At 48.2% G+C, this 24,768-nt stretch overlaps 2 protein-coding genes across 2 annotated transcripts in view; one reads left to right on the plus strand and one right to left on the minus strand.

Annotated features, from left to right (window-relative positions):
• LOC144153966 (cytochrome P450 4c3-like) overlaps positions 1-3,010 on the minus strand; it is a 35,656-nt gene extending 32,646 nt beyond the window's left edge. The window contains exon 1 of the mRNA XM_077685767.1: positions 191-3,010. The gene's annotated coding sequence lies outside the window, so the exon portion shown is untranslated. The remainder of the gene's footprint in view (positions 1-190) is intronic.
• The window catches only part of LOC144153970 (uncharacterized), a 98,190-nt gene that overhangs the window by 42,165 nt on the left and 31,257 nt on the right, over positions 1-24,768 (plus strand). Inside the window, exons 2-4 of the mRNA XM_077685773.1 lie at positions 10,287-10,440; positions 11,442-11,595; positions 21,899-22,196. Of these exons, the coding sequence (XP_077541899.1) occupies positions 10,430-10,440; positions 11,442-11,595; positions 21,899-22,196 (463 nt within the window). The 5' untranslated portion in view covers positions 10,287-10,429. The remainder of the gene's footprint in view (positions 1-10,286; positions 10,441-11,441; positions 11,596-21,898; positions 22,197-24,768) is intronic.

Below are 24,768 nucleotides of genomic sequence, written 5' to 3' on the forward strand. Positions count from 1 at the left end.
CGGCTGCGCCTCATCGCCTGGGTATCATCGGGGCGTTAGACTCCCACAATCAATCAACAAAGGGCTTCTCTCGTTTCGAAAGTGGGCATATGCAAACATTTTTTACGGGAAGGAGTATCGCCAATAACCGGCTAAGAACATGTACCTTGTTTTAGCCCGACGCCATTGACTGCGACGACAGTTCACTTACCTTGTAAACCTTTGCGACACTTGAAAAGCCCTGGTTTGCTGTAGTCCGTGCGTAGAGCGTAGCCGAACTTGTAGTGGAAATGGTCAGCGAATGGAAATCACATGCACGGAGCTTTTCAAGAGGCAGCCGGTCGCAAGTGGGACAGAACAACGCCGCAGCAACAACACCGCTCCGACCCCTGAGCTGCCACAGGCGCAAACGTTGGCGCTGTTGCCGGGTGAGACGATGCTTTTTTGTCCTTGACGCGCTTGCCGTCGATACACCGCGCACGCATCCAGAGAGATTGTTCTGAACGAAACACCCAGATGTTGTGCCTGACGGAGGGACTATACTAAGTACACGCCAGCCGGAATGGAGGTGAAGGTCGGGAGAGAGTTACACTCTGATTGGACAGGTTTCCCCGAACGTCCTTGACCGCGCTTTTCGTCCAGTGCTTTTATTTTGTTCAGGTCCAAATAGACGTAGCCGGCAGGCGCGGGAGATTGAGTTTACGTTTATGTTACCATATTTGTTTTTTGTTCCACAGAGAGCGCTGCAGATCATATCTGATGCGTGTGTGTGCTGACGTCGGTGAACGAAAAGACTTCGAAGCTACTTCGAAGACTTTGGAGGGAACGGTGTTGACTGATCATCATCGTTCTGTGTCAAAAGTTCGCTTTTTAATTTTTTATTCTTCAAATGAACCATTTAGGGTATAGAAACACTAGAAATTTCACAGCACTTTGTTTGCGGAGTCTTTGTAAGTAACTTTGTTAACCTGCAACCCAGTTTTTAATACATGCGGACATAATTCAATCACACTCGTTCTGCTTGCGTATATTGAAATGGGCGGACGTGACGGTAACGGAGTTAACTTCGGAGATAGAGTTTGGATAGGTTTGTTCTATTTCTTTTTGTTTTTAGATCAAATTTAAAAGAACGCGTCGGTTTATTCATGAACTAAGAACAGGGCCTAATACTCGAAAGAGATAGACACAGACTAAGTAGTGGTAGCAGTGAAGACATTTTATTCGGCCGAAACGACAGGCCGAGAATGGCGACCGCCTGGGCAACCGGTCTGCGCTTTTATCCTTCGTCTCAAGCCAATCTAACACTTAAGAAAAAGTTAGCTTTCCTATGTGCCATCTGTCGCCCTATTGTTTTCAAGTTAAAAAAAAGAGTTTCAGTCAAGGCTTGGCGTTCTACTTGGTCCCTTTGTTTGAATCATCTTGACGGTGAATGGACGAGTGCCCTATTTAGTACTGCGTGTTATTTGGCGATCTCTCACACCAAGGAAGGACCAGGTCGTATCTCCAAACCAACTCGATTTAACTCCGCATCATTTTAATGATGCGATTGTAGGTTGAGATTTTGCTATACAGAGTGGCTGGCCAACAAAGCCTCATCGCGTTCATGGCGAGTGGTACGAAATTGCTTTCCCTACGAACTCTTTTAATAAACAGTGTAACTTCTCCAGTTTTGGCCGTAAACCTGACGTACAAGACGGAGAGTGCTGAGTGGGGTGCGCGAGTCTTGGAGGGTATGAAAAAGTCAGTCACACTTTTACGGGCGATCCCCTTAGAGGCTGCGGCGGTTGGCGGCTCCTGTCGTCGTCGTTGTCGTAATCATCGTCGTAATCATCGTCTGATGTAGTCCCGGTACTAAAACTGAGGGAACCTTGTTTACGCCTAACGGGTGCTAAAACCTAACGAGTGCTAAAAAACACCGGGACACTCGTTTCCCCTCCCGATCGAGCGCTTTGTAACGCGTGCTATAAAAAAGCACCGGGGCACTTGTTTAAGCCTCGTGCTAGAGAGCTTCGTGCTTCAAACAAAAGAAATTTTTACAGCCAAGCTGTATACCGTAATACCCGCGTACAATACGAGGTATTTTTTCCAAATTTTACTATGTAAAATTTGTGCCTTGTTATATTTGTGGATCCCAAAGTTTTCAGCCGAGAATGTGCACTTTCGGTTTTGGTTTCAGCGGAGGGTGCGCCATCTTGCGGTGGCGTTAGCTGGCTGCTGCTTATCTCAGCCGGCGCCATTTTGTTTGTTTTGACCACGCGAAGGATCAGCACGTTCACCGCAAGTCTATCACGATGTCGAGTGCACAAAGGCATTATTCGGCTGCAATTAAAAGAAAAGTTATTTTATGTGCCGAGACCAACAGGAATTGCGCCGCAGGACGGTTATGCGAGCACAGACGGAAGGTCAGCAAATACAGGGATGGCCATTTGTCTGTCCACTGCCACGACTGCGGCTGCGTGCCATGGTTTGAGCAATGTGTGGTACGGTCGAAACACAAGGAACAAAAAGTAAGAGAAATAGTACAGGCAGATTTGATTAGTAATGCGGGGTTGTCCTGTGTGGATGAAAACTTTTTTTCTGATTTTGCTGTCCCCGAATTACACCTCGTATTATACTCGGGTCCGTATTATACGCGGGTTTTTATGGTACCTGTACCCCCCAACGGTTTCATCTCCGTTGGCAAAAGTGCCAAGGCGCCAATACTACACGTATAGACTGCATGCTCCCTCCCTCCCCAGGTTTCACTTTAATCGAGATGGCCCAGGATTTTTATATAATAAAAATTGAGGAACGAAAAGAAACACGAACGATATGACCTATTTGGCATAGTTTGGCGCCGAGTTTGGATTTTGGAGGAGTTTCTCTGGGTCCATATGCGTGTCAACTTTAAAGCCAAGCTTTAAGAAAGGATATAAAATCTCTGGCAGGGGCTCTGATCCGGTCCGAGCGATGAGCGGCGAACGCCATGTTAGCTGTTCGTGCAGATCGGTGCGACTTCGCCACAAGTTTAGACCGACGAACTGGCAGCGTGTTTCGGCGACCGGTAAAAAGCTGCAGGCGAAGTCTGGGTAGGATGCACTGTCATAATCTGTTTTGTCAGTGGTGGCGTCAGTTGCGCTAATCGCTATTCTGATTGTGCTTGATGCATGTCGCCAAGTTTTCCGCCTTTGCTCTTTGGTGTTGTGGACTTATGATACCCGCCTCGTCGTCATCGTGCGTGCGCTGTTATCAACAGCTTATCTGCCATATGGGGGCCTATCAGGGATTCAGTCTGTTGTATAAACATGCCCTTGTTTTCATCTATGTTGTCAAGGGATCGTATAGCCCTTTCGCTGGAAGAAAATATGGTTATTATACGCAATGTGGACGAGAAGCACAGGGAAAAGATGGTGTGAATAGCGAAGGCGTTTGGGGTTTAACTGAAATATTGATTGGAGGGGTTGCTTCTCCATTTCACCAATAAAGGGTCATATATCCGGCTATACAAATCTACTGTTCGCGACAATTTCGTGTGTTCTAATAGTTGCCTATAAAATGTCCTCCTGGTTTCACGGACTCACGGTAGAAAGCTATTAGGCAGAACCCCAGAACACATGCATTTGCACGGCGCTACTCCGTCGTTTCAAAGCGACGCCCCGTCGTTTTAGAGAATTCGGCCCCTGGCCTTCTCCTGTGAGCGTTGCACGGGACCGAACGTCTTTGAGCCGTGGTAGGGAATACAGCTACATCAAAGGTTAACCACGCGAAACCAAGGCACAACCAGACCAATCCAAGCTTTTCCTTTGTATATCCAAGGTTAGCTGAGTTAAGCAGCTTCCATTTTTTTCCTTTCGTGCATGCATTTGCCTTCGCGGGGCTTTGTTCTTTTTGTCTTCAGTTTTTGATGAAGATGTATAAAACGCGTGTTTTTATATCGTTCGCTTATTCCTATAGTGTTACTAGTTAATTGATGTTTGTATTCTTGTTCTTTTAAAACTCTCCCCGACCAATTTATCACCATTTCCGCTATTAAAACAGTGAATCTGGTAACTTCACAAATATACAGTTTTATGGTTGGAACTTGGTTGGAACGTTCTCACGGTTTTGTAGTTGTGTACCTGTTTGTTTCTTGGAGATTTTATTTTGGATGCTGCCTTGTGAGATCTGTGTGTAATGTACATATTTTTATTTTGTCAGCTAATTTTTATAATTTTCTCTGTGTGTATCTTTTTACTGTTGTGTTCCTAAAATTTCCTTCATCCAAACATTTCCAATTCCGCTATTACAGCAAATAATTGGCCTCACTTTGGCAATCCAGGCCGTACACGGTCGGGGCTGTCGGGGTACTGTGCAAAGCACCCTATCCATTAAACCTAGAGTGACATTTGCGAGAAGGGGCTCAGCATCACTCTGGGAAGTTAAAAATGTTATAAATATAATCCATTTGAGCGATGGTCATCAAAAGTGCATTTTGGGTTGGGCGGGGACATTGCCACAAAGGTGCCCGATTCAGCCAATGACTCAATGCAGGTACGTTTTTTTCCACAGAGCAGGCCGTGGTGAGGGTATTTATGCGTGGGGCTACTGACTTGGGTTTACAACCAAAACGCGGAAGAACTTCGTAACGTACGCCTCATTAAATAAAAATTCCCAGGTTCTTTTTTAACCATTACAATAACTTGTTTGTTTTACAAACCCAACGTATACGGTCCTGTATGCGGAGTCACCTAAATTATTAGTTGAGAGCAACAACTGATTCCTAATTTTTCCTCAGGTAATGCACCCATTTTTTTCTCTACGTGCATACTTGCAAGGAGAAAAAAACAACTTCTGATATACGCTCCCGAACACTTGATCGCGTTACAAAATGCGGTGCCAACCTTATGCTAACTCTTTTGTTAGGACGTCTCTGGTTCAGAATTCCTCGGTGGCTAACCGATGAGGATAGGTTTACACTATTGCGTTTTATTTCGATGTCTTGCTCAGCTATCAAAAAGTAAACGTTTCTGAAAAAGCAACACGAATCTATCTCTCTGTGATGGCATGTCACTGCCTGAAGTTTTGCATTTAGAATTGCTCAGCTACGGAGGCTCATTTCATTTAATGCGAGTGAGATGGCATTCTTTGTTAAAGAACTTGTTCCCAATAATATAGTAGAACGCCCACCTCAAAGCATGAGCCTTGTGTTTAATTTTATTTGAACAACAGGAAGAACAACACTATTTTCGCTCTTATATAACCACTGTCTTTACGAGACGTTATACCAGCACTGAAGCGGACCCCTCATCACTTCCAACTTTGTTTGCCCACGAAAGCGAAATTCTTTCCCAAACCAAACTCTTCCACGATGAAAGAGCGCGCCGACGAAGTCTTTGCTGAAGCAAGAGCCATTCCTTCTCACTAGAGCTGTGGAAGCAACGTGGGCTCGCTTCGTCCGCGGCTTGACATGCCGCACTTCGCCCCTTAACTCAAACTTACCTCAAGAAATGCTTCAAGCTGCTACTAATTCTCCTACTTAAGTTTCGAAATACATGTGTATTCGGGTTGTGCACTGTGCCGAAAGTGGAGCCGCTACATTCGCGTGCCAAAATCAAGCAATGAAGCATAACCTCAGTGGTCTGCGCGATGCGAACTATTTCCAACAAGGGCGTCGAGTCTACGTTTCTGCTGAAGTCTCTGTGAATCTCAATCCGCCTCAACTTGAAGGTCAAGCTTCATCAGCGGCTATGCAAGCCGCCGCGGGGGTAAGGAAAAAGAGGCAGGGCTGGCAGTTCTACGGGAGGTGGCGCCGGCACGATTGGCTGGTATAAGCTATGAGCTAAGGTAATCTTCCTGAGGTAATTGTATAAGCTAATCTTGCAAAATCATTGCGCAGCAGTAACTGCCATCGTACGATTATCTCCTCTCCTTATCGTGGTGCTGGTGGTGCCAGAAGATATGGCTCATACCCACTCAGGGGGAGAGAAATTACAAAGTAATTAAAGAAACACAATCAACGGATTAAATAAAATATTAGGGAAATATATACAGAAAAAAACTGCTCAAACATGAGACGTAGCATCTGGAAGTGTTGCAACCGAAATGAAATAAAAAATAAAGGGAAGAAAACAGGAAAAGTATGTAGAGAAATAAAACAAGAAGGGAAGTTGGTGGAGGAGAGGCAGTGGCCGGGAAGCACTGATAGGAGTGATCATATATATATACACGCAGGGATCTTTTTGAGGGAAGCCCCGCATGGCCTGGGGCTAGCACGGGAGAAGGCTAGATTCCGGGATGAATAAGTGCGCGGCAGTGCAAAGATCCGCGCGGCTAAAACACAGTCCTCACGATACTGTTTCGCTTTGGGTTGTTTTCGTCTTCTCTCTGTTACTACGCCTCAGAGGGTTGGCCAACATCCCGATAAACCACAAATAGTTATTCCCCTTTAGAGTTTAGCGCGTACCCGGGGGGAGGGATTGTTTTGTTATTTTATTTTGTTTCCTTCTTCATGGCCCTGATAAGACCTTTACGTATGGTATGAGCATAAACGTGCTTCGCTTCTTCTGTAATTAGCATGCCCAAATTATTCTTCAGCTCATGCCTTTGGGACACATTTCTAATTAGAAGTCTGCAAGGCACTCACTAAATACACAGCTTGTTAGCTAAAACGAACGCCCAACGATGGTTCACGTGAGTGCTGTGCTCGCATTGTGTAGGACCTTGGTTTGAAACTAGATTCCGCTCTATTTTAAGTGCAGGGCACTTTATCGGCTCGCCTTGTCGTCGTAGCTCGATAACGGTCGATGTCAAGCGACTGCCGGAATTAGGCGGCGCAGCGAAATAACGGACCCAAAAACAGCATGGTGTACGGCAATCAGGAGGTCACGGTGAGGCGTCGAAAATCACGCGGTTTAAATGGTCATAACAGTTCGAACCTCGTGAACTGCTGGGGTTTGTCATATATCTCCCCGTTGTTTTGCACAAAGAAAACTCCAGGAAGCTTCCAGGCATAATCTGAGTATATAACCGGCAGCTCCGGCGTTCATTTCGCTCGTTCGGTTGGTTTTTACGGTAGTAAGCGAACAAAGCGGCCGCGCAAGAAGAAACTCGCGCGTTCGAAATGCCGCGGAAGGGCTCCAGCCGCGCATAAAAAATATTACTACACGGCTACTACAAGCTCAAAAGGGCAAGATGGTAGCGGCAGTTACTACACCGGATGGAAGAGTTGTAAATGGGGCTACCTTAAAGACAAAAATCGCCACCCAGGGGGAAGAAGCAGCCATCGCCCTAGCTATCGCTTACAACTCCAGGGCAATACTTTTAACTGATTCGCAAGAGGCCTGCAGAAACTTTATGCAGGGCAATGTCTTCAAAATCACTCGCCAAATTCTTCGTAAACGCCCATCGGAAAATTTGCTCATCATATGGACGCCAGGAGACACGGGTCACAAGGGGAATGAGGCCGCCGATTCCACAGCGTGTCCCTTCTTATCAGTCCGTGGCCGCCTTCTTCTTACAAGGGGGCCTTCTTATCTCGGCCCCCTTCTATTAAGACCCGTCCTTGGACATTGTGAGCGTAACCTTCACCGAATATTTGACCATATTGAGACTCAACAGAAGAAAATTTCGACCACCGGACAAAATCCTCACTAAAGAAGAAGAAAACACTGTCAGGAGATTACAGACAGACACATTACCCACACTGGCTAGACAGCCCTGCTGGTACCCCACGTTACACTCTCTTTTTTGTACACACTTTCGGGAGAGGGCAGACGCGTACCACACAGTGTGGGCATGCCAGTACATACCAACCGTACACCCACTCACAAATACATCGAGGGAGCAGTGATAGGCCACCCTGCGAAGCGATGACCCTGCCGGCCAGCGATGGCAGGTAGAGAGAGCCATAACGGCGATGGAGGCCACTGGAATCCCGTAATTGGGATAGTCACCCTCTTTCCTCCCTCTTTTTTTCTTTCGTTTTGACTGAAGATATTTTCGATCAATCAATCACGTTCGAAATCACGAAAAAAAGCTCAAGCATACTAAATTAAAGCAAGCACAAAAAAACAGCACTCTCGCTTGCGCAGTTTCAAGCAGGGGGCGCGCGTGCACTGGGACGGCGGGAAATTTGAATTGCATATTCATCAAGAGAGGAGTGACACAGGGCGGCGAAGAGCATGATGGGTTGAAGAGTTGAAGAAGAAGAGTTGAAGAAGTTGAAGCCTATTTTCACACATTTTAAAAGTGCAGTAAGAGTAATAATACAGAAGGAGGTCCTTTATTTAAAAAAAAACTGTCCGGGGGACCTCCTGTGTGAAGGTGCGTAAAAGAAGAGCGTTAGATTAGGCAGCAAGTAAACCATGCATCAAAAGAAAACTAGCAAAAATAGGCAGAAAGCGCTACACGCGCAAATATATACACATCCATTTGTAGCAATACAAACAAATGCACACCAAACACTGGAGAGAAGGGATTAGACACAAGAACACATGCTCTGGAAAAAATAGAGCTACAATGGAAATACGTTTATACATTATGCCAAGGTAGATAATAGAAAGCATTTCAATTGGTTTGGGTGGTAGCAGTGAGCGGATAATGTCGCTACCACCAATTACGGTGAATCACTGCTCTGCACTTCAGACAGCTTTCACATTGAGTGGAACGGCTTTAATTTTTTCCTTCTATTTTTTTTAAATATACTTAATATGTCGACCATTTTTCCTACCTCCTTTAGGTTACGCCGACGCCGGACGCTACATTTGTGCTTAAAGCAAAATTTATACGTAGCAATGGATCTCAAAAATTCATTTTCGCGCGCTTTCATTTCTTGAAGAGATCCGCGTAGTACAGCAAAGTTGTATTTTTTACCACTGGTGGAGCGAATTACGATGATGATGATGCCCCCGAAGTTCCTTCATGTACCCACAATGGGGATAGGCCAGTCCTAAATCAGTTGTTGAAATTTCTGAGAACTTCAATACTAATTTATTTCCAGGACAACATAGGCCAAAATGAAAGTTAGTTAGGATTAAAACCACAATTACCCATCAATTAGTACTTAAGCGACCTGAAGCTGAAAGAAAAGCTTGAATACAATTATATATATATATATATATATATATATATATATATATATATATATATATATATATATATATATATATCAATTTCGCACACCCCTATTTGTTTTCCGAATAGATAATATAATTGGAACATATAGAGTCAACCCCAAACGCTCAAAAGGGTCCTTCCAAAGCAGTTGTATTACTGCGGAGAAGCGGTGACAGGCGAGTAAAAATGTTCGCTTATCTCGAGGACCTAGCACCACACGCATAGTTCAGTAGGAGAAAGCCCTGTGCTAACCAGATAGAAATTTATCCTTGGAATACTGCAGCGCAGCTCGGTAATGGTCACGTGGCATTGCCGCGAACTACAAAAATGAACATTCCACCGTAACTTTAGTTATTGATGCTTCTTCAAAGCGTAGGAGTGCATCTGAACGAGTGGCGTCTGAATGCCAACGTCGTCTTAATCTTGAAGATGCAAAAAACAGGCAGATTAGGTATGCCGAATAGAATGGGAGCTGTGACAGCGAGATCCGCATAGTGGTCCGCAAGATCCTCGCCGCTGATGTCCTTATTGCCAAGTACCGAAGCCAAATGTACCACCTTCACGGGCCTTGGAAGAAAAAAAAGTAATGTGCGATGCAGTGGAGAGTTGAAAGAAGAAGTTAATGCCGATGTAGCGGACATAGAATCGGATAATATGTAGATTTTTGATACAGGTTGCGGTACTTTATACCGATATAGAGCTAAGGATGAATTGCAGAAGCAGTATAATTGCTCTTAGCGGTTTATTCTTCCACTTGTAATGCAAATGCGACTAGCTCTCAAAGAGGTATTTTTAAGGCGGTGTTATAAGTGGCAGCCTCTATTAACATGACAGCACAGAATAAATCTGATACCGATGATCTAGATTTTGGTCTAGTGTTTCAGCGTGCTTTATTTAAACTTTTAAATTGCTTCGCAGTTACAAAAACTGCTTTTTACACATGTTCAGCTTGTCTCGGGTGATCGCTTCTGACCGCGGCTGACTCTACTGATGAGGCTACTGAATTACAGGTATTAATTTCCTAAGTTGATTTCTCGTTATCTTCCCTTAGCTTTTAAAGAGCCACTTCAGTCCCCACACGTTCCCAAATAGTTAAAATTTAAGTTCGCGGAACAATTGAGAAATGCAAAAATTTGAAAGCCGGTAGAAACGCGAGACAAACGTGTCAGCTTAGTACAAACGAGGGTTCACGGGTTCTGGCATTTTTTGAAACCTCGAATTAAAATTCCGTTTAGAGAACGTGCGAGAACTGGAACGAGCAGGAAAAGAAGAGGAAGCAGAAGCAGCGGAATACGACGGCCAGATTGCCTGTACTGTTCCGCCACCCGGGAAAACAGAACGTCTGCGCTGTCTTCCTACTGCGGCCGCTGCCTTCACGATGGCCAGAAGGTAAGAAAAACGGACGCGGCGACGATAATTGGCAGTAAAGATTAAAATTTTCGTAACAGGAGTACTCAAGTCGGATTCGTGCAAGGCTAAGAGCTTGAATTTAGGTCCGTGCAAAGTGAAGAACCTTACGCTGACTTGATGGCTTCCGGGCTGATGTGGCTCCACTGAAGCACGTAAGGGAGGCACCTTTCCTGGAAAATATTGTTGCTAATTGGTGCGTTCATGCAAAGCTAACATTCCGGCAACCAAACAATACCTATCTACCTAGCTCTTGCTCAGACACGCGACCGGTGATTAGGCCTGTATATTGAACGGTAACCGCCTACGCGACTGGAGCGGGTAGCTAAGGAACGCTCTTGGTTTGACTTGCGCGTATCGTGAACATGGTGCCACATGACCTGACTTTTTCTCGGATTCGCCACGGCAGTGTTATGTAGCGCCCAATTAAGCACTGACGTGTCCAATAGCCTTCACTATATTGAAGACGATAGTCTTTCTTGGGATACTTGAACGGGAAAATTTTTGTCTGTCTGTCTGTCTGTCTGTCTGTCTGTCTGTCTGTCTGTCTGTCTGTCTGTCTGTCTGTCTGTCTGTCTGTCTGTCTGTCTGTCGGTCTGTGTCTGTCTGTGACTCGATTAAGCCAGCCGGCCAAACTAAAACGGATGCTGCTAAATAGTCTTAAATGCTCACAACCAAATCTGAACGTCTAAGTCCGGTTTTATTGTTGAACCAGAACAAAACATTACGCAAAATATAATGCAGAAAATCAATACATGAGTAATATTTACAGACTTCCTTAATTGAAAAAATAGGAGTGCTTCCTTTTTGCGATAGCAAATAAAATACATCGACTGTAAAAAAACCATCGCCTGCTGTTGCTTGCGCTACCTGGCGGAATTGGAAAAATTAAACGGCAACAGCTGTCTCAAGGAATTTTTTTCAGCACTAGATTCTTTACGAGGGAGGATATGAACGTGCACGTGGGTTTTTTTTGTTTATAGCTTGCCGCTTCCGGCGGTGGCCTGGATAGTCACCATAATGCTCCCCCATGCCGTGCAACCCACTCTGGAGGAGGGTGACCATAGTCCCAACGATGAGACCATCCCCGTCAACGCGTCCCGGCAAGAGACCAATTCTGTCGTCGACATCACCAATGTAAGCCAGCACATCTCACATTAGCCGTTGATGTGTGCAATGGCGCTTGTCAAGCTGACAAGTTCATTCAGCATTGTCTTCGTGGCAGGGCGCTTGTAACAATATTAAAGCAAGATACACGGCAGACATTTTCACACCCTTTTTGTCCGAAAACCGAAAAGGGTGTAAAAATCTTGTCCCATGGCGCACACGCCTTTAAAAGTTGCTTTAACTACGAATAGGTCTAGGGATGAAAAAGAGCATGCTTGTGAACCCCCCAAAATAAGTGTGTGTGCAGCGAAGCTACGCGTGAAAAGGTGGATCTGCTGAACACGCAGCTAGACATACAGATGCATTCAAAACGCACAATTCACACTTGTACCCCCAATGAGTTGAGCAAGAAGGCCAATGAGAGCTGCGCGGGGAGACCAAATAAATACTTCCTCGCCACGCCTTAACAGTTTCTCTTGTTGTTTTTATAGCCAGATCAGGAAATTTCTCTGGTAAAGCCGCCGGGCTTGTCGGAAAAATAAAACATTTGAGCGGCTATTTCGAAATTGTCCACTTATTGGCAACGTATAAATGTTAGGAAAGGGATTTTTAAAAACGTTTTAATCGTGAGCAGATTAAAGCACTGTAGATATTATGCTCGATAAGTCATGAAATTTTATTAAAACCAAACCCCTATTTCACACCATATCAACACCCTCGAAGAAAAGTGTTGATATTGCTTCAACGCCCTTCTTGCTCCATGGGTGTAAAAGTCGTTTCAACTTAGGAAGCACGGTGTAAAACACCTTAAACTTTGGTCGTCTTTTCTAACCTTTTAGAGTGGCGGACTCGAGCATTTTCTACTAGCGGCGGGATGTTTTTTACTTCACATTGTTTAAAACGATACCAATCACAGAGTTTATTAACAGCGGAGCTGTTCAAGCTTGAGCTGGGTCCGGTAGTGGTGGTGGTGGTGGCAAAACGTTTAATGAGCCGAAGGGAAGGGGTAGAAGGGCGTGGTTACTTAAGTCCAGAAGGCCTCTTGTCCGGGCTGCCTCCAGTGCACGCCGCACCAGGTCGACATGGCGCTCCGGTGCGGAGCTGCTCAGCTTGGACTCCCACAGCTCAGGGGAAGCGGAGGGGTGGGGATGTGGGTGTTTGGGGTAGGAGAAGACGAGGTGGTAGGAGTTGAGAGGGATGTGACAATGTGTGCAGTCGGGTGGAAACTGTGAAGGGGAAATGTGGGACAGGATGATGTGGTTAAAGTATGTTTCGGTCTGCAGTCGGCGGAGGATGTAGACCTGTTGGGCGGTGAGAAAAGGGTGGGGGGGCGGGTATCGCCATCGGGAGTTAGTTTGGTCGGAGAGGATGGAGTTGTACGTGGGGTCAAGAGGTGTCAGGGCTGGTGGGTCGGGGGGTGGGGGAGATAGTTGGTCGAGGCTAGGCGAGGGAAGTGACCAGGTAATGAGTGCGCGGGCTGCTGCGTGTGCCGCCTCATTCCCTGCCAGGCCGTAGTGGCCGGCGGTCCAGACAATAGACAGATTAATGTCTGCAGGGAGGCGTTGAAGGAGGTGAATGGCTGCTGGCGGGGCAGGGCCGGCTTGGTAGAGGCGGCATGCTTGCTGCAAGTCGGTTATTATGGTCAGGTAGGGTTGGTGGCAGTGGGTCAGGGCAGCGTGGGCAAGGGCGAGGGACTCGGCGGTGAGCGTGGGGATGTGGTGGTAGGAGACCGCCGTGAAGAGGCGGCCCTTGTAATTCAGGACTGCGATGGTGGTGCTGTGGCGGGTGAAGGACTGGGCTACGTCAGTAACGCGGGTGTTGGGATCCGTGCCGTATCGTTTTTCGAGGAATCGGACACGGGCTTTGCGGCGGCCTTGGTTGAAGGAGGGGTGCATATGCTTGGGGACGGGGGGGACGTGGATGCGTTTACGAATTGAGAGGGGAATACGTTAGGGCGCGTTTGGGGTGGCAGAGGTCACGCGTCCGATGAGCTGAAGTACCGGTCGACCAGCTGGTGTGAGGGAGAGTGGGTGCACGTGGGAAGTGCTTTGGGCTTCCAAGAATTATGTGAGGGTGTTTGTGTTGGAGGTGTAGGTAGGGAGGCCTAAGACTGCTCTGTAATTCTTGCGGATCAGAGCGTCCACCTTGTTAGCTTCCTGTGTCTTGAGGTTGACGAAAGGGCAGCTGTATGTGAGGCGACTAATGAGGATGGCTTGAATGAGTTTGCAGTTTTGCAGATGTCGCATTCTTTGAGGCCGTAGCTGGAGCCGCGGATGCGCCGAATGAGGTGCGTAAGTTGGGTGATTGTTTTGTGGAGCTGTTGGAGAAGAATGGCGCGTGAGTCGTCGTCGTGAAAAGTAACTCCGAGTACCCAGAGGTGGTGACTTGGGGAATAAGAGTGCCGTGGATGGTCACTTGTGGGTCCGGGGTGGGTTGTGGGGGCGGCCGCGGGTGCGGGATCGGACTACGGGGAGGGCTGACTTGTTTGGTTCGACCGTGAGGCCTCTGGGGTGGAGGTAGGCGACGGTGGTGTCGGTGGCTTGCTGGAGGGCGTCTTGTTGCGCGCCGCTGGAGCCGCTGGTAGTCCATATAGTGAGGGCATTGGCATAAAGCGAATGGTGGATACTGGGGATGGCATTCAGGAGACTGGGGAGCTTGAGGAGGGCGATTTTAAAGAGTAAGGGGGAAGTTATGGAGCCTTCCGGTGTGCCTTTGGCAGGGGTGTGGAAGGTAGGGGATTGGAGAGGGCCGAGCAGGAGGGTGGCAGTGCGGTCCCGCAGGAACGCGGAGACGAATAGGTAGGCGCGGTGGCCACAACCGGTGTGGTTGAGGTTATCGAGGATGGCTTGGTGCGTAACGTTGTCGAACGCCCCTTTGGCATCGAGGGTGAGGAAAGGAGTGTTTTGGGGTGTCTCGGCTGAGGTGGTCGATGAGCTGCTCTTTTATTTGTATAAGGACGTCTTGGGTGGAGAGATGTTGGCAGAAACCGAACATGGTAAGGGGGTACAGGTTACGGTCTTTGAGGTAGGTGGCGAGGCGCTGGTTAAGTAGGTGTTCATAGATCTTGCCGAGGCAGGATATTAGGGCGATGGGTCGGAGGGTGGTGGCGGAGACGGGTTTGTTGGGCTTGGGGATAAGGGTGATGTCTGTGTGGCGCCACTGTGAGTGGTACGTGCCGGCTTCCCAGTGACTGTTGTAATAGGCGAGGAGGTCTTCAAGGGTGTAGCCCAGAAGGTTGCGGACAGTTCTATGGATAATGTGGTCTCTGCCCGGGGTGGTGTTGCGGGGGAGGCGGGCAAGAATGTTGTGGAGTTCGGTCATGGTGAAGGGGAGGTCCATGTCGACGTTTTGGGTGTCCGGTGTATTGAAGTTTCGGGGCAGGGGGATGGGTGACCGGATCGCCAAAGAGATGCGGCTCGATGGTGTGGAGAAGTTCGCTAGGGGGTTGCGAATGGTTGCGGATGAGTTGATGGATGCGGTGCATTGATTGATGTTGAATGGAGTGGTTCTCCAGGAGGGAGCAGGAGGAGGTGCCAGGTCTTGCGGGTGTGGAGGGTACCTTGCAGGCGGGTGCAGAAGTCCAGCCAGTTTTGGTTGTGAAGCTGGCTGGAGTACGTTTGGATCTGTTGGTTCAGGCGGGCTGTACGCCTCGAGCGCTGCCTGTAAAGGCGCCCCTGAAATCTCCCTAGCGGCCCGTTTCGAAAGCAGTCGCGGGAGTTGCCGGCCCACTTACCACTGTCGCCGTTGCTCTTGAGTTACGTTCTCGACTGATATTTCCCGTTTGTAATCGTTGAAATTGCATATTTATGTGGAGGAGTCATTGCGTTCGCAAACGTGGTGCATTTTGCGAGAGTGTAAATGCTTCTGACGCGATCGTACTGTGGGACACTTGGTCCGCATAAGCGCCAGGTGTGTATCACAAGCTGGCGTCACGAAACCAGCATATATGCATGGATCTGATTGTAATTACACTGCCCTGAAATTTACTAACAGTAACTCCGTAAGCAGCGTTCGTTCATATGCTCATTCTACGGCTTTACACTGCGATGTAAATCGGTTTCGTGTGGTTTCATAATCTAGCGGAGCACTCATACCTGACAGCCCGACAGTTAGGCTTCATATCTCGGATATTGATCACTACCCTGTACAAGCCAATGTGGCATAAATATCATGGTCATTCTACGCAATAAGTAATATTGATAATGCAAAATTACATGCGGGAGTCAGCCCCAAGAATTTACGGCTGGGTCGTCTTGTCGCGAGGTGAGCTTCCCCAAACAGTAATCGGTTACATATATCCTCCGATTATATCCGCGGCCGTGACTAAACGCTTTCTCGAAACATGATCATATGAAACTGGGAGCCTGCTGAATTTAGCACAAAAGTGAAATCAGGGGACCCCACTCAATCCAACGACACCTTTTAACGCTTGTGCACTTTTTTACTGTACTTCAAAAAATGTTTCCGCCGAGTGATCCCCTGTTCGTTAAAGTCGAAAAACAAAATAAAGGCGAACACGCAGCTGGTGTGTGATTTTCTAAAACGGTCTTTCCTTGATTTTGCTCCGCATTTGTACACAACGATAGTTAAGCGCCCCTCCTTCTGCTCCCCCTGTCTTGGAAAACATCAGTACATTTTAAGTGCGAATGCACTTCTTAAGCGACCCTGAACCTGCGTCCACCGGCGATGTCCGCGCACGTGGAGATGGACGCGCGCAGCCTGGCCGCTGACATGGCACATACCCACGTGGGGGATTGGCCAGGAATCTCCTCGTCTTCCTTGGCAACGGGGGGAGATGGGCGCGCGCTGCCTGGCCGCTGACATGGCACATACCCACGTGGGGGATTGGCCAAGAATCGGGCGTGAGAAGGGCTAATGCACCTGCTTAAAGGAGTACTGACACGAAATTTCAAAGCTGAGATCCGCTCTAGCAATCAAGTACAACGACAACACAAATAGGTGTCTGTGAATAAATGCATCTTTCTTTCTTTTTAGTTGTGTGTGTGTGTGTGTGTGTGTGATCTCTCTTTCGCGAACATTACCGAACCGCGCAAATTCAACTCGTGCATTCGCACTTTCACATTCTTCCCCTCGGGGAAATGCGGGGAATTTTTCTCATCTAGTTGGTCTTGTGAGTTCATCCTTGCTTGAAGTAAGACGAACGTCTCTAGGATTTGCGAAGCTGCACGGTTTTTTTTTTCATTCTCGCACGAGCTATTACATTGCTCCCGGACTTGGCATACCATTTATTTTTCCGCGGTTTCATTAACTTACCTTGGTCCGTTCTATCAGGCTAAAGTGGGCACATATTTTACTACCCATAGACTTGAAGCATACTCAACATGTTCGCGTGGCCTTTATTTTTATAAAACGCACAAATTATTGCCAGGTATATTCGGTAATCACCTCCCCGAATGATATTTTTGGACGACGTATACATTCAAAACAAGGCCGAATTCGTTGTCCGCGCTGCAAAACGAAACCTACCTCTCACTGTGCCAATATCAGGTCTAAACGAGCGTCAATAGAATTCACTTGTGCCTGAGATATTCGGAGGTGACAGTGGTGATATGCCGCTGCCGTCGCCGGCGCCCGTACGAGCGGCGAAGAAGCGCGCAGTACCGCGTCCCTTGTTAGCTCTTGTCGGCGTTCAAGCACTCTCACAACTCTACTCAGGACGCAGCTGCTTTTTAAAGTGCCCTAAACGTACTATTTGCTTACAGACATCAGAATAACATGATGTTTATGGCGCGGAAAGGCAAAAATAAGCGAAAGAGAACCAAAACACACCGTGGGCCGCTATCAGCTGCGCTCCGGACATCCCGTAAGCGCCGCGGTGAAGCGGCGGCAGGCGGCGCAGCGATCGCCAAGCTGGTGACGTATACGTTTTCTAAGGGTGTGATTGCGGCGCTGGCGCTTCCATCTTTTAGAAAGGCCCTGACGGGCATTCCACATGTGGAGGAGGTGTGGATCGGCCGCCTGCGTGGCGTCTGTGAGGGCTATAGGCGGTATTCAATGAAAAGTATAGCGGGCGATTTCTCCACCTGGCCACAGTGAAAACCGCCATGTCGGTGGCCACCGTGCCAGTGAATGCGCTTTGCGCCCGCATCTCGAAGAAAAAAAAAACACCAGCGCTCATCGTCTGCTGCGTTTCAGCCCGGTTATTGGTAGTGGCATCAAAAGATATAATATTATTCGCACTAAAATTTATTGGTGGCGCTCTACCTACGCTCGAGCACTTCAAACCCACGGAGGATGAAACCGCGGCTGCGAACGGCGCGTATAAGCAGCACAACTCCGACACTGCATTTGGCTGCCGCCGCGGATGTCGACGGAAATGCACGCGCAACGCATCCACGACTTTATGTCTGGTAGGTGCCCTCTAATACGTGGTTGAGTACAAAAACCAAATATTTGTTTGGAGAAATGGTTCACGCGTACACCGATTTAGTGCTGGCTTTCGCGTGCGCTAAATGTTTCACACCCTGCGGAACAATTCACGTCTCACGTTAGAGCGCGGCGGCTGGCAATCAGCCGTACTGCGGCGGCAACTTCATACGCGTCTGGCGATAGGTAGATCGTACTGTGCTGCACTCAACAGCACTTGGCTTCGAGGTATTACTTTGCGTTCAGAGGGCAACAGTTTGGTAATGATGCAGTTTTGCAGTCAAACGGACCACTGCGCTCACGGTGCAGCCTTTGTGCCACGACCGGCTAGCACTCGCTCGTAGGTGTGCACGGAGGCTGGGGATGAATTGCAAATAAGGTTGTCACACTCATGAGCGGAATGGTGGCTTTTCGCGTAACCAACACCGTCGCGGCACAACTGACTAAAGAATCACTCGCAAACGCCTTGGACGGGAACCCAAGGTCACTCACGGCCCGCGGCCTGCCCGGCCGCCATGAAGGCATGGAGAAGAAGAGGGGCGCCTGATCTGGGGCCCGTGCGCACAACGTCGCTTTAGCAACGGACGCTTTGCCAAAGATATGGCGCCGCACTATCACGGTTGCCTGTATGCATTCCACGCTATTGAATACCGGCTATAGATTGAGTGTGGGCGCAACCCCTCTGTTCTAGGGCTTGTGCCAAGTTGTCCAGGTTGTCGCCAATGGGTGGTAAGGAGGTGGGATCCTTGCGAAAGTTGGGCAAGTTCGTGAGGCGTGCGGTGCCTCTGCGGAGGGGTTTGGAACAAAAGGTACGCGGAGAGTGATGAGGTAGTGATCGCTGCCGAGGTTTTCGTCAAGCCGGTGCCACTGGGCGTTGGGGCAGTGTCTGGTAAAGGTCAGATGAGGTATGGTGTCACGCCTAACACTATTGCCGGTTCTAGTCGGGACGATTAGGGAGTTTTGGAGGACGAGGTGGTGATTTTGGCTGGCCTGGAGCGATGCGGTACCCTTCTTCGAGGCGTAGCGGTAGCCCCAAGTCGAGTGAGGGGCGTTGAAGTCACCAAGGTCAAGAAGGGGGTGGGATCCAGCTATCTGCACCGCTTCTTGAAAGAGGGGTTCTATTGTCTTGAGGTGGTCGTTTGGGAGGCTGTAGATGTTGAGGATGGATTCCCTCGGACGTGTGGGGCGAGTCGAGATGATTTCGACGAAAGTGTGGGGGATTGTTTGGCTGCGGCGGTGCGATTGGGCCGTGCGGGGGTTATGAACGAGGATGGCGGTTCGGGATTGGGGGTCTTGCGTGAAGGCGTTGTATTGTGATAGGCGGGAGGTGGAGGTTTTGGTTTCCTGCAGGGAGACGGCATCGGTGGTGGGGGGGGGGGTCGTTTTGGGTGAAGAGGGAGAGTTGAAAACGCTTGCTGTTGAACGAGCGGCAGTTCTATTGATAGACAGTTATGGTGTCAATGAGGATGTTAGGCATGATACGGGTGGCGCTTGGGTTTCGTAGGGGGACTATCAGAGGAAAGGGAGAGGCTGTCCGGGATGCGTTGGAGGGCGAGTTCAAATTTGGCTTGGCGTTCTGTGAGAAGTTGGAAGCTGTTGACGAGAGGAGCATGGGTTTGGGCTTGGGCGTTTAAAACTTTTGCTACGGCGTCTTCAATTTGGGCGGCCATGCGTGCACTGACAATTTCAGTTACACGTTCGATGATGCGGTCCTCGGAGAGGGGGGGAGGGGTGGGCTGCGCATGGCGGAGTCCCATGAGGTTGCCAACTTCTTTATCAAGTTCTTCAAGTTGTTTCTGGAAGTGTTGTTGGAATTTTTCGAGGGCGGCGGTGAGTGGGTGGAGGGATGATGAGGGGTTAGACGGGTTAGGGGGCGGTGGTGTAGGAGCAGTGGGAGGTGCGAGTAATTTAGCTGACCAGCTCACCTGTGGTAGGGGAAGCCAGGTAGGGTTCTGGGTGAGCGATGCCTGCGGTGGTGGGAGCGGCGGGAAATCGTGAGAATCGGTGCTTGGGCGGCTTGAGGTATTGGTCAAGTTAAGCAGGCGCTTCTTAGATGGGGGAAGAGTGGGTCGGTAGTGCTTGGGGCAGTCGAGGTGGGCCTTTGAGTGGGGTCCCTCCAGCGAGGAATGCAGGCATGTTGCGGTGTCGGATCGGGAGTGCCCGATATCGCCGCACATGTGCAGGTTTGGAGGACTCGGCGGTATGGTCGGAGGCGGATCATTTCTCAATCAACCTAATATATTAAGGAACGCGGGTTCGGCGAAGGTGAGGAGTGCAGACCTTGTTTTGCCCATGGCCATAATGCGGGCATGGATGAGGTGAGGGCGGTTCGTAGCCGTGAGTTCTGTAAGTTCCTCCTGAGTATGACAATGAAGCCGGCTTTCACACCTGCAAGAGTGTGAGCTCAAGGAGCGCATACGTATACGCACCTCTTTCTATACTACCTTAAAGGTGATGGTTTTTTTCGGACTGCAAAATGCAAAAAAAAAAAACAATTGGCGCCGCTAGCACTATTGGTGAAAGGCTGGAGAAACAGCGGAGCTGGGGGATTTTCTAGAGCTTGTTTCCCCCTGCGATTCACTATCAGTATGGCGGACTGACTAAAACAGCCTAGTAGAATCCGAATAAACTTGGCTTCACCCTCAGCACTTAGCCTAGTCTTGAAAAACATCGCAAAGCCTAACAAATGTTTGCAAAGCACAGCAAAACCGAGTAAAACTTAGCAACACCGGAAGAAGCTAGGTCGACCACTAGCTCCCCTGTTTCTTTTGCCCCTGAACACGATTTCACACCCTTGCAGAAACATGCAACACCCAACAGAATACGGAGTGTGTTGCAGTCGGTAAACTTTTTTTTCCACACCGAAGGGATTAAAACTGCAAATTATGTTGTTGGAAACTAAGAAAAATTGTGTAATGGCTTCTGAAACTCTTACTCCAACCTATACTACATGTTTTTTAGGCAATAATAGTGTATGAATGTTAGTGTGTAGATACGGCCTATGGAACGATAACTTATGTACGGTGTAATAATGTACGGCTAGACGTAGCTACTTTGCGGATTTCATTCGTGTAGCTTGTTTATTTTAAAGCTGCTGCCTTAGGTATGCGTTTATTTCCAACTAATTATTCTCAAACCCCCCTTCTGAATGATGAAAGTGAAAGAGAATATTCTTGGCGAAAAATGTTGGAGGCACTCAAAGATAAGTGAACCGCTAGTTGTCGGGAAAGCACATCAGGGTGAAGCGAAAATGTTCAGAACTTCTCAAAGGCCGTTCGTTCGGCGCGAAACGTGAAGGTGAGACGAATAGAGGACGTCAGATGACAGGTGTGGATACTTGTTAGTCTTGGCTTTGCGCAATTTGTAGTACGCCATTACACTGAGTAGGCATGAATAGCAAATAAATGCAGTGTCTTGGATGCGGTGTTCATGCAATTATATAAAATTTCGAAATTTTGTTGCGACGAAAAGACATAAAGAACTAGTAACTGATGGAAAGCAGTTAGGGCTTCAAAAGTATTTGCATTCGTCAAGCTGTCAGATAACTGCTGGTTTTGTTATCCCATGAGCGGGGGTTGTTTTGACCCTGTACCGTTTTGCCTTTTTGCCCTTCTGTCAGCTTAGTGCCATTCTTAGGCGTGCCCTGTTTCGCATGTTGTTTATCCCTGTGGTAAAACGACACGTGTTGTTATGTCGGTGCCCTTTTAGTCCGGCCTCTTTTCGCCTGCTCTCTTGTCACCGCCGCACACAATCCATACGCGCCTATTACACCGCTAGACAAGGGCGCTGCAGCGAACTTGCCCTAACTATTCAACTACTACAAAAAACTTTTTTATTATACAGAGAGCCGCTGTACCTACAGATATTTAAAAGCAACTCCAGTAGTCCCCATACGCGACTGACCATGGCCTCTAATAAACGAAACGACATTGCCCGCCATGTGCAGGTTTGGCCGAACATCAGCGAGCCTACTAGGAGCAAGACCCACGGCAACGTTACTGGAACTCTCGGAGGCCGCTTTGCGTGGCCCGTGGGTCTGCGTCAAGGGCTGTCCGCCTATAGTATCGAAAGCGTGTCTATAGTGCCCGAAGTGCCTGCTAGGGTTAGCAAGTATTCTGACGGTGGTCTACGGGTGTCTCTGTCAAAGTGCGCTCACGCTGTTCTGGGCGCCGATGTCACGGTCACCGTCGAGAAGAAAGCCTCTGGGGAAACTGCGAACCTTCGGCTCTACGACGACGGGGTTGGTAGGTAGAGGCTGCGATTTGTTTCTTAAAGAGGATGGTCTTTCTTAGCTAAACTTAAAAATTTTGGTCTGTCTGTCTGTCTGTCTGTCTGTCTGTCTGTCTGTCTGTCTGTCTGTCTGTCTGTCTGTCTGTCTGTCTGTCTGTCCGTCGGTCCGTCTGTCCGTCGGTCCGTCTGTCCGTCCGTCCGTCTGTCTGTCTGTCTGTCTGTCTGTCTGTCTGTCTGTCTGTCTGTCTGTCTGTCTGTCTGTCTGTCTGTCTGTCTGTCTGTCTGTCGGTCTGTCTGCCTGTCTGTCTGTCCCGTGATTCAGTAATCCGGCCAAAATCTACCCATATGTTTTAACGATAAGCTCATAAAGCCCCAAACTTCCCAATCACTAAATCTTGTAACATATGCTTTATAACTGTCGACTATTTTGAGCAAAAAGAAAACATTAGGCGTAAATAAGGCAAAAATCAATGCGCAACCTATCCCAATGTTTTTTTAATTGAACAGAGATCTGTGTTGATATCTGCGAGAGCAAATAAAAAATGCGCGTTGAAAACAAAACTTTGTCCCAGAAATACAAAACTGGTCAAGCTCACCTAGATCTTCTGGCGCTGTTCAATAATCCACAGTAACGAGAGGTTCCAATAGATGGCTGGAGCCGTGGTGCGCTGACAGATTTAACTGGGAGGCGTTTACGTGCCAGTTATGGCAGAAGACTATCGTGTTTCAACAACATTTGCAGCGAAGTCAGCAGCTATTTTGCTGCCTCGTTAATCGTGTAAAACTTGCCACGCTAGATAGTCTGCACGCTCTCACTTATATGCGGAAAATGAATTTAAACATTTAGCGCTGCAACTTAACGCGCATGTGAGCAATTTAATGCGCTCATGTCAGATAGCGAAATTGAACTCTAACATGTGCTCTAACAGGCGCCGAAGCTTCGTGCGCACGGGTGCTGTTCTATTCAGTGTTCATAAGAGAAAACGGCGACGAGGGGGCGAATAACGCCGAAATCACGTGCGCACGAACTGTGACATCTGCGCCACAGCGGAGCGTTCATGTCATGGATGTGGTAGCGTCAGAAGCATAGCCGCATGTCTATGACGAGGCTTCTGTGTATAAGAGAATCGTATTTATTTTGTTTCAGATAAGTGACAAGTGCCTGTCAGAAGTCACGCAAGCACTGTACTTAAGTACGCCCTCTGGCTAAGGTTACTTTATTCATCAGTAAACATGCATGCTCACAAGTAAACTCCTTTGCTAAGTGGTTATTACCCACTGCGATGCTGTGGGTTTGAAAGCTGTACGCATTACGTCGTTTGCAAAATAATGTGAGGTGGTCGTGTCAATGCGTGTGTCCGGCGCTTGACAACCCTTGTAGTCCGTGTGCGTACGTTCCATTGCCGTTGCCGTTTGTTCCGCAGAGCCGTAAGGGCTGAGCGAGCCGGTTGCTGGATACAATTCTTCAAGCTAAATGAAAACAGGTTTCTGCTCTTCCTTGCGGCCTTCATGTGTTTACAAGGGTATTTGTTAAGCGCCTAAGCGGCTACCTAGATTTCAAAGAATAGAGAAACTAGGCTGAAACTAGAAAATGGCACCCAACAATTGGTCACACTTATGTTTGGAACCTCGTCATTTACAATTTGGCGGAGTACACTCCAAAAATGTTTATATGTGTTTTAGAGATAGGGTCTGGCGGCTGTCCTTGCAGAGGCGGTTGCCAAGCTGCGTGTATACCGTTGTTGTTTATAGGAACTGGCGCATTTGTGTGCTTTCGTGGCGCAGGGACCCTACTGGTAAAATAGATATAAGCGGCTCCCCGGCAGAGCACTATACCCTTGTGCAAGGCGAAAACGAAGTAGGGGCAAAATCGCCCCCATAGAATGGGGCAGATGGAAAATTCGACTTTTTTGAAGCTAGTAGTTAGGGCTAATCTAGCAGTTCAAATTACGAGTTGCATGGCTGGGGTGACGTTTTAGAAAACCGGCGGTGCAATTAGAAGCTGCCCTGCATATCCGGATACGGGCAGGCGATGCATGGACACGTCAGAACGTTAAGCGTCGGTAGTTGTATAACCCTTTATAGCCCAGGCCAACGAACCTGCGGGTCAACAAATTCTTTTTATAAATGGGACCTGTTTCGGTTTTGGTTTCCTACCCTGGGTAGTCGCTGCGAACGTTTCTGAGACTTTTGGTTTCGGTAGTTCACTCATTTCGCCACCAGGGGACGAGAAATCGCAGATGAAAACGGGGCCCGAGCCGGCGCGATCACACTAGCCGCCGTCAAGCTGATAACTGATATTGCTTCTTGCTTTTCTCGTATTTGCTGGGTACCAAGCGTAAGACACGACTTGCAGGACATGGAAAAACATGATCGGTAAAAAATACACTCGTTCCCTTCGTGTGCGTTCCATCCTCACACTGGAAAAACACACCCAAACATATGTGTCGGCTGGGCTTTCGTCGTCAAGAAAATTTTGCTTGGCGGTACAGGGTGGCGCGCTTGTGCTCTGCTGCGGTAGCGATAAATGAATTTTTCTAGCTTTCTTGGTGTCTCCTGTATTCGCGGTTTTGTGCTGGCTCGTTG

This window comes from Haemaphysalis longicornis, unplaced genomic scaffold (genome assembly GCF_048455015.1).
Source record: "Haemaphysalis longicornis isolate Haplotype H1 unplaced genomic scaffold, Haemaphysalis longicornis Haplotype H1 scaffold_9, whole genome shotgun sequence".
Classification (NCBI taxonomy): Eukaryota; Metazoa; Arthropoda; class Arachnida; order Ixodida; family Ixodidae; genus Haemaphysalis; species Haemaphysalis longicornis.